This window comes from Dendrobium catenatum, unplaced genomic scaffold (genome assembly GCF_001605985.2).
Source record: "Dendrobium catenatum unplaced genomic scaffold, ASM160598v2 original_scaffold_51051, whole genome shotgun sequence".
Lineage (NCBI taxonomy): Eukaryota > Viridiplantae > Streptophyta > Magnoliopsida > Asparagales > Orchidaceae > Dendrobium > Dendrobium catenatum.
The window spans coordinates 161,883-171,670 of NW_021369505.1; the positions used below are offsets into that span (position 1 = coordinate 161,883).

The 9,788-nt window shown below is 37.7% G+C and overlaps 1 protein-coding gene across 1 annotated transcript; it reads right to left on the bottom strand.

Moving 5' to 3' along the window:
* Window positions 1–224: 224 nt before the first annotated feature.
* LOC110116055 (late embryogenesis abundant protein 1) lies at window positions 225–9,479 on the bottom strand. The gene is made up of 7 exons (XM_028691703.1): window positions 9,420–9,479; window positions 7,809–8,009; window positions 7,532–7,646; window positions 2,554–2,740; window positions 998–1,112; window positions 472–606; window positions 225–360 (listed from the first exon to the last, which is right to left on the bottom strand). The coding sequence occupies exons 1-7, from the start codon at window positions 9,477–9,479 to the stop codon at window positions 271–273; spliced, it is 903 nt and encodes a 300-aa protein (XP_028547536.1). The 3' UTR covers window positions 225–270.
* Between the last annotated feature and the right edge of the window lie 309 nt (window positions 9,480–9,788).

Here is a 9,788-nt window from a genome sequence, read left to right on the forward strand (position 1 = left end):
ACAAAATGATCGATCAAACTTCTGCGCCATTAAAATGCACTTACCAGTGAACAACAAACAATAAAAAGCAATTGCCATCACTTTATTTAATAATATAATCCATAATTCAGTACTTGCAGACCTTACACATTGAAATTAAACAACCATCAATGGAAGATGACACTACTAGCTACTACTACAATCAAAGCAACAAGACAAGAACAGTTAGAGCAAACAGAAACAAATCGAGATTCAATGTGATGCCATTCTAAGCCGAGCTTCTGAAGCTAACTAGTTTCCCTTATTTTCCTCTCCAATTCCCAAAGTGTTCTTCACAGCGTCGGTAGTTCCCTGCGCCGCGTTCTTCACTTTCTCTCCAGTCTGCATGCAACAAATTTGTCTTATTCATCAACAAAATTAAAGATCTACTTGTATATCTTAGTATATTACAAGAAAGTAACTAAAATCATGAATAAATTTAAATAACAATACCTGCTGTAGAAAGCCACCAGCATTGTCCTTTCCCTCTACTGCATGATCCTTTGCCGCCTGCGCCGTCTCTGCCGTCTTGTCCTTAGCTCCAGAAGCCGCGTTCGAAGCTTTTCCGAACAAATTATCCGTTTTCTCCTGCAGCAACGGGATCAGGTTTTAAAATTAAGCACCTAAAATAGTCTAAAGCTTACTTTGGGGGCAAATTATTACGTCCAATGTCCGGATTCATCCGGACACCAATCCAGACGGTGAAATCAATAAAAAAACACCGGGTCCTGATGTATTTGGGTGATGTGACGTGTCTGTATTGGATGTCCGGACATCAAGTGACCGGACTTAATAATTTGTGCCTAGTTTGGGACGGCATTCTTACAGCTTCTCAAAGCAACTTTCTAGTATAGAGCTGTTAATATTAGTACTAAAATGCTATCTTAAAAAATAATAAAATAACATGCAGCCCCAAAGGAAGTCTAAGCTTCGAAGCACAGAAATCAGTGAAGCATCAGAGTGAGAGAGAGAGAGAGACCTGAGTTTGGCCTTTGGCCTCGCCGGCGTGAAAAGCAGCCTTGTCACCAGTCGACATTGTCACTTGCTTTCTTTTTCTTGATCTTCTGCTAGAGTTCTGAAGAGTAAATTTAGTGCTTGGTGAAGGAGAAGGGAGGGAGATTTATAGGGCGTGAAATGTAATGTATGAGTGACACGTGTGTTTGATTGCATGGATAAGGTGACACGTTGAAGGGCACCTGTCGATGGGGGGAGAAGTGAGAAGGCGGTGTCTTGGTCGGTGATGTACAGCTAATCCGTAGATATGATATCTTACACCTAAGATTTTATATGATAATATTGTTTATCTTATCCTGGAATTGTTTTACATATTGTGATGTGGCGGATAAAAGCCGAGGCCGGTGGAAGAGCTTTTTCCACGTAGTTGAGATTTTTTACACTTAGGCTTCATTTATGATAATTTTGGGACTATTCTTTTTTACACTGTGAAATGCTTAGATAACTATTCCTTATCTAGCGAGAAATTATTCTGCGAATGTCATTTGGAGATCAATCAAAATGAGTCACATTGGTACCGCAGATCGATACCGCACCGTTATTATTTACGTGGCTCATTCTGATTGGTCTCCGGATATAAAGCTACATTCGACATCCGCACAAAATAATTTCTCCTATCTAGCAAGTTCAAGAGCTTGCACAGGAACTATATAGCTCAATTCTGCGAAGTAATAAGAGAAAAAAAGGAAGCTGAAAGCAAAAAAGGAAAAAGGGCATAGCTCTACAAGATAAAATGTATGTAATAAGACTTGAAAATGCCGAAAATACTAAACAAAAAAAACACATCAGTAAAGTCAGGAAGAGACTCGGACCAAATGAGCACACAGGCGTGCACTATTAGAGCTGTAAAAAACATAAACGATGGATCAAGTGAGGTAGCTACCATGAGTTGCTGGGTTGTGCAGGAATAACCACTGCAGCATTGCCCAAAATCCAACTAGAAAGAATCAAGTTCTAAAAAATTCTGCTAGGGGGCACTATAACAAATTCTGAAGTTGCTCTGGTCACTCTCCATTGATTCTTCCCACACACAGGTTCCAGTTTAAAATGTTATGGACATCTCATCCTTGGTTTAAAAGCTTAATCTCCAAGGCAGGATTGAAATTATTCCTAGATAATAGAATACATATAGAAGCTGCTCCAAAAAACTGACAAAGCTTAGTGTACAAAAGAAAATAAAATAGTACAACTAAGTATGCCCAAAAGAGGGTGCTGCTAACAAACTATCAAAATAAAAAGGGAATGCATGGACCTATCTGGACTCAGGCAATATCCAAAAAACATCATGGAATTGATTAGAGCGTAGCACTCGTGAGAAGAAACACCCGGTTGCCTGAGCTGGAGAAGCGGAGACCACCCAGGACGGGAATGGAGGGGACAAAAATAATCGATCATCATCATCCAGAGCAAGAATAAAACAAAGAAAATCATAGTAGCAAAAGTCTCGAAATTAAGGCATTATCGGCGATTTTTTCTGGCGGTTTTATTAAAAAACCGGCGGCTTTCCGACGGTTTAAAAACCATCTGAATAAACCACGTAGAAAACGGTTTCCGGCGGCTAAACCGCCGGAGTCTTGCCGGATACCGCCAGCAATCGTCGATAAACCGTCAACAATTACCGGCGGCTTTAGTGAACTTCCAGTCACTATAATAAGTCGTCCGGTATCAAGGTTTCCGGTAGCCAAACCGCCGGTTGGCTGCTGGAAACCTGTAACATTTGAAAAAGAAAAATGACAGTCTCCCATCTATGTTTATTGAATTTTACCCTAAACTCTACAGCTGCACAGAATAGACAACAATCATCATCAAAAAATAATCTTGATCGAGCACGAATATCGAGGCAATAATCAAGTAGGAAACTTCAAAAATTAAATCTGAGTTCATCTGAACTCCAATTTCAGCAAACTTACAGTCGAACTGAGCGTCTCACAAAAATACAAAACCAACGACACCAAATTCAACTCGATCCGAGCCCAAATGGGTCCAAAGCAAAGACCCGAAGCACATTCGAAAGGTTCAATCCATAATTTGGATTACCAAATGGTTTTCAAACATGACATATTTATAGTCGAATCGAGTGGCTCGACGAGACAAATCCAACGAGTCCAAGATCGTCGAATTCTGATATCATTAAGACCTTCAAATGTTTGACGAACGGTCCATGATCGAGGGATTCAATATCGACTGTCCATCCAAACCACTCCACATTTTCCCTTAATCCTCCCCTTATTTATGGGTCATGCCACTCTCTAAAAACTATAAATTGCCCATTATTTCTCTTAAGAGGGAAGGAGGACCCAAGTAAGAAGAGGAGAAAAGAAGAATATGAGTGAAGAAACTCCTCGACCACCACCAGAGTTCCGCTCAACTTTCAAGTGACGTTGAAATTCCGCCCGACCTCCTAGTGACACGAGAATTCTGCCGGCGCCCAACCTCCAAGTGACGCCGGAATTCCGCCAGACCTCCAAGTGACGCCAGAGTTTCACCCGAACTCCAAGTGACGCCGGAGTTCTGTCCGACCTTAAAGTGACACTGAAGTTTGGAACTTCAAGTGACGCCAGAATTCTGCCCAACTTTCAAGTGACGCCGGAATTCTGCCCGACCTCCAAGTGACGCTGGAACTCCACCCTACCTCCAAGTGAAATTTGAAATTCCGCTCGACCTCCAAGTGACGCCAGAGTTATGTCCGACCTTCAAGTTACGCTGAAGTTCCACTTGAACTTCAAGTGACGCCGGAATTCCGCCCGACCTTCAAGTGACGCAAGAATTCCGCCCGATTTCCAAGTGACGCAGAAATTTCACCCAACCTCCAAGTGACGCCAGAGTTTCACCCGAACTCCAAGTAATGCAGGAATTTTGTCCGACCTTCAAGTGATGTAGAAGTTCTACCTAAACTCCAAGTGACGTCGAAATTCCGCCCGACCTCCAAATGACGCAGGAATTATGCTCGACCTCCAAGTGACGATGGAGTTCCATTCGATCTTCAAGTGACTCTGGAGTTTTTCCCGAATACCATCTAATGCAGGAGTTCTCCCCGTGCGCCGACCGACGTCGGACTTCTGCCCGTTGTCAAATTTTTGCCGGACATCGATCTATCTGATTTTAGATTCATGTCCATTGTTGGGCTTCACCTAACGCCGTCCTTCTGACCTCCTTCGTCAGACAACAGTCCTTCCGACCTCTGTCGTCCGTCGACTACGGTCTTTCTGACTTACATTGCCCACCGACTACAGTCCTTCCGACCTCCGTCGCCCACCGACTATGGTTCTTCTGGCTTACGTCACTCACTGACTACAATCCTTCCGTCTAAACAAACATATCAACAATGATTGTTTGTATTCCCACCATATAATGTACTCTATAAGATGTGCATCAAGATAAGTTCTTCCCCCAAGGAAGAGCCTCATATGTAATCAACTTCAATACTAGTGGATTCATTTAAACTGGGCCAGGCCCCGTGGTTTATCCCTCTTTTATCAGGGCTTTTCACGTAAAAATCTTGGTGTCTCTTATCACTACAAGAAAATAGCTTATTTTCGACAAAATTTCCGGCGGAAATAAATTCGTCACAAATTCTGGTTGCTTTTCCGACGGATTACCGACGGAACATTTTCGGCAGACTTTCCGATGGACTTCCGGCTGAATTTTTGATTAGCTTACCGACGAATTTATTTCCGAAGGAATTTCCGACGAAAATTATATTTCCTAAAAAATGACTATAATAAATATTTAGAATTAATTATTTTTCATATATGAACGCTACAATCTCTCTCTTATCTGATTGCGTGCTAAATCTTTGTACAACACTAAGACATTAAACTATATATTTCTCTACCGCCGTGAATATTCCAGGACGCAACAATTATTATTGCTTACAAACCAAAAATTATCTTGTATTATATCATTCACTTAAGCCAACCAGGATTCATTTTGGGCGGAATGTCAATTGCCAACAAATTTTAGTTTGTAAAATTCTATGAATTTCAATACATCATAGTTAATAACAATTTCTATGCAAAACAAGACATCCAAAAAGCTTTTTACACTATTAGCTATTAGTTCCTTGTATCCAAAATGCTTTGTAATGGCTTTCCCTTATTATTATTTTGATTGGATAAAGGCTTGCAATGAACAAGCTGACTTCTCAACATATATAATGATTCCCTTGAAGGTTTTTTTTCATCTCCTCTTTTGGCTTATGAGAAGGATATCCACTCTTTTCCTCACCATACATTATTAGCGATAACAATCACCATTTTCCCTTGCTTTATGTATATGACTTGCATTTATTTGGACGAAAAACATCTCTCATCAATACAAATTCCTTAAAAGATACTCTCCATGACTTCGGTGAGCTATTGGCTTTCACATAATCACCCAAAAAGCATTTTTTTTTCTTGTTCATAGCTTCGCATGATATTATTCTAAACTCTAATCATGATTCTCTTGATTGATTCTAAGATCACATATATGTGAATCCCTATTCACCCCTAATCATCTCCATCTCATTGAGTTCTAACATCTTCTACATAAGATTTATCAAATACTAAATGGGTGGAAGGGAAAATCTACTTCCTTTGACGGGAGATTTCAACCACTAAATTTATCTTACTAGAAAACTCTTGCCTACTTTGATTAGATTGGAATATTCTAGTTTTCATTATATTGGAATATTTATGTAAGCTTCATTTGATGTCATGGGAAAAAAAAATTATAAGCTAAGGTAGGTCTCTATTCAATATCAACATTGCAGCATGTTTTTAGGAGAGTGTTAATGATGTGGGGGGATAATCATTGGATCGTCGGAAGAAGAGGATGCAAGAAGAAAATTTCAATCCAGGGAACAAAGATAAACATCAAGCTTCAAAAGCTTCAAAGAGAATAATATTTCCTACTACAATACTTTGTCTATTTATAGGCTAATAAGAGCATTCTAGAAACCATAAGTAACAAATTTAGATAAGCTAATCCTAAGGAATGTTTTAACTAACATGTTTCACATCAGTTAAGTTCGTTGGGCCTTATTAGCAATTGGTGGCACTCTAAATATGATTTATTTTGCAAGCCATGCCATTCGATCCCTCTTCTTTGTCGTCAAAACTTATTGAGACTGTCTACGACGCCATTAAAGGTAGTCTCCATTTCTAACTATCAAACTCAGATGATCCATGGACTGATAAAAATTCTTTGGGGTACCACTTTAGCACTTAGGCTTTCTCTTACATGCCAAATATTAATTGGTCTTATTATACAAGGCATAAAGGCTATGCACTCAGCTCCTTTTTCTCTACTTGGCTATGTTTGATGGATGCGCGACAAACTTCTGATGCTATACTTTCATTCATGTAAAAACTGTAAGCATTTGTTCTGTCTCTCCACAACCTTTTATTTTCTTATCAAACACAACAGTATCTAAACCCTCTGATCTTATGTTCATTCAGAGTTTTTAAAAATTTTCTCCCATGATTGATATTTTTTTCCTTGTATGTCACGTCTAGCAAGAAAGAATGACAATAAATTTGAAAATAGCTATACTAATTTCTCTACACTGTTGCACATAAGAGATTATTCTGTGCGGTGTACGAACGCGTCCGGAGGCCAATCCGGTCAAGCCACATCATCCAATGCACTGTGCATTGGGTAACGTTGCGTATCCGAATTGGTCTATGAACATGTCCGGAGTGAAAAACAAAGTTAGTGGCTTGATAAAGTTTTATGAAATTAAAGAATTAATTTTTTGACTTTGGACACATTCTATTTTACATTGATGAACCAATCAAATATTGAACAATGCACATAGCCTCGCAAAGTAATTCTTAAAATTTATTTGAGGCGGTTGCATCATTTTATAAAGTTGCTTGTGAAATAACAGTGGTAAAAATACAATAATTATTCTAATTGTAAAAAACACTTTTTTAGTATAAAATTTTCTAAAAAAAAATGATCAGAAAGTAAAAGTGAAACAAAATTATTAAGCAAAGAACTGTTTAAATAAAATCTTGATTATTATCGAAATCAAAGCATTTAGGAGAAATTCAAGAACAAGATAATACAATCTGTTACAATAACATTAATATTTCTAAATTTGTACCAAGGCTCTTAGTACTCTTTTTTTTTGGGACATTTAGGCCATTTAAGGCAAACTCACACACACAACGCATACACATAGACTCGAACCTTTGACCTCTTAGCTGGAAGCCTAAGCTCTCAACCAATAGGCCAAGGAGAGTTGTGTGCTCTTAGTACTCTCATTGAAGGAAAAAAAAAAAAACACACAATCAATGGAACAATTATTATGTCCTCCGACCGAATGCAGAGAAGCATTCGGTCGTTGGCAAAAAAAACTCGGTACCGAGGTGTACCGAGTTTTTTGAAAAACTCGGTACACCTCGGTACCGCGTTTTTTTTTGCCTACGATCGGATGCTTCTTGCATCCGGTCAACCGAACCAAATAAAAGTTCCAATCAATGGCTCTTTCCATCTTTTCATTAGTATTTGCTCATATTATTTCCTCCAGCAGCCGTCTCCTTGTCCTTATTGTCTACACCAATTCCCAAAGAGCTCTTCACTGCTTCTGCTGTTCCCTGCGCCACATTCATCACTTTCTCACTAGCCTGCTCGAACAAATTAAGCTTATTTAATAAAAAATAATATAAATAAATCAGAATCCAAATTTATTTTTACTATGTTAAATATATACAAATGAGTAAAAAAATATTATATTTTACAAAAATGTAATGAAAATCTTATAAATATTTTCGAATAATAATATATACCTGCTGTAGAAAGCCACCAGTCTTCTCCTTTCCCTCGACTGCATTCTCCTTGGCCGCTTCGGCAGTCTCCGATGTCTTCTCCTTGACAGTCTCCGCGTTCTCCGACGCCCTGTCCCTCGCTGCCTGAGCCGTCAAGCCCGCCTTCTGTCTAGCTTCCGCCGCCAACGCCCTCGCCTTTGCTATCTTCTCCCTCATTTCTTCCTGCAACAACGGAATCAGGTTTATGTGAGAGAAAACTAATGATTTCGTTTCAATTTTAAGATTAGGTTCTCATCAATGGACATATTTGATTGAGCAAATAGTTTACTTTTGCAAAATTCTTTTAAGCAGAATACTGTACAATATTTTGACCATTCTCTTGACACCACAAGAAATGAGGAAATTCACTGAATACCGACGGTTGGGCAGCCGGTTAAAAACCAATTAACCGCCGTAGTGCCAGAATATTCTAGCGGTTAATTTGTGGTATTTGCACCGGAATATTCTGGCGGTTTACTTGCGATTTTGACAACCGTAATTTCCGGTTGTTATAGCCATCGGAAAACGGCCTGTTTTGATTTCCTATGGGGCTTATTTTGGCTGTCCTTAAACAGCAGGAAAATAGCTATGGAAATTTTCATAACTGCCGGAAAATTAATGTATTCCGTTGGACATGGTCCCGATAATATACAATTTTCTTTGTAGTACTGTGAGAACATCTAACCTGTTCTTGAAGATCAAATTATAGGAGAATTGGACACACAAAAGACTTATTACAACAAGTGCAAAAGAATAATTAATTATAATTGTGATGGTTTATTTGGAACCGATTTTTTAGTATTTTTTAAAACAATTTTTTAGTACAAATACTTTTTTAAAAATAAAGTTTTGTATTAAAAGACTGTTTGTTTTAAAATATAATAGGAAAGTTCTAAATAAAGACTAAATATATTATGTAAATATCTCTATTTTAGGATGATGATAAGAAAAAAATAAATTTATGTTTATTTGTATTCCTTTAGTTTTATTTTAGGAGGTTTTACCTACATATCACTTTATTTTATACTATTTACATATCTAATAAAATACTAATATTATATGATGACTACCACCCATATTATAAAATTTTGAAATGCTAATCAGGATATTAATTAATTAAAACTATTTATCCTAGTAAACGACTGACCCCTCAATCTTCTGGGCGTGTTTAACGGATCACAAACAATTTGAAGACTAAATATATTTTAAATGATTCATCAAATAATATTATTACAATCATTTTTATAAAAAGTTGCAATCCTCCAAACAGATTTCGGACAAACTTTCTTAATTTTTTTAGTTCAAAATTTTAATTAAAATAATTTATATATTAAAAAAATATTTTAAAAAATCAATAAGAAGATCGAACATCCCAAAGCCTCTATCATTTGTAAGAGAAATTATTCCGTGTGGATATCAGATGTAGTTTTACATCTGGAGGCGAATTAAATACAGTCACGTCATTATTATCGAGCCATAGTGCCATGAGAAGAAATGACGTGTCGCATTTTGATTGATCTCGAGACGATGTTAAGCATAACCTATAAAGCGAGCAAAAATTAGTTGTTTGAGAGAGAGACTAGAGAGAGAAACCTCAGCATGGCCTTTGGCCTCACCGGCGTGGTAAGCAGTCTTGTCCTGAGTCGACGCCATTTCACTTCTTCTTTTTCTGAATTTTTTTTTTATCAACTTAAATACTTTGGGTTCGTTTGCTTTGTATTGGGGAAGGGAGGAAGTTTATAGGGCGTGAGGTGTAATGTGTGAGTGACACGTGTAATTAGGCTGCATAGATTAGTGGACACGTTCAGGCGCACCTGTCTCGAGGAGAAGCAGTCATGAGAAGACCACCTAAAGTTTTATCTTACATTATTGAATTAAAATGTAATACTCTACATTTTATTGAATCAAATATTAAAAAGTAATTTATTTCATTTTTATCAATCAAATATTACAAAGTAATTG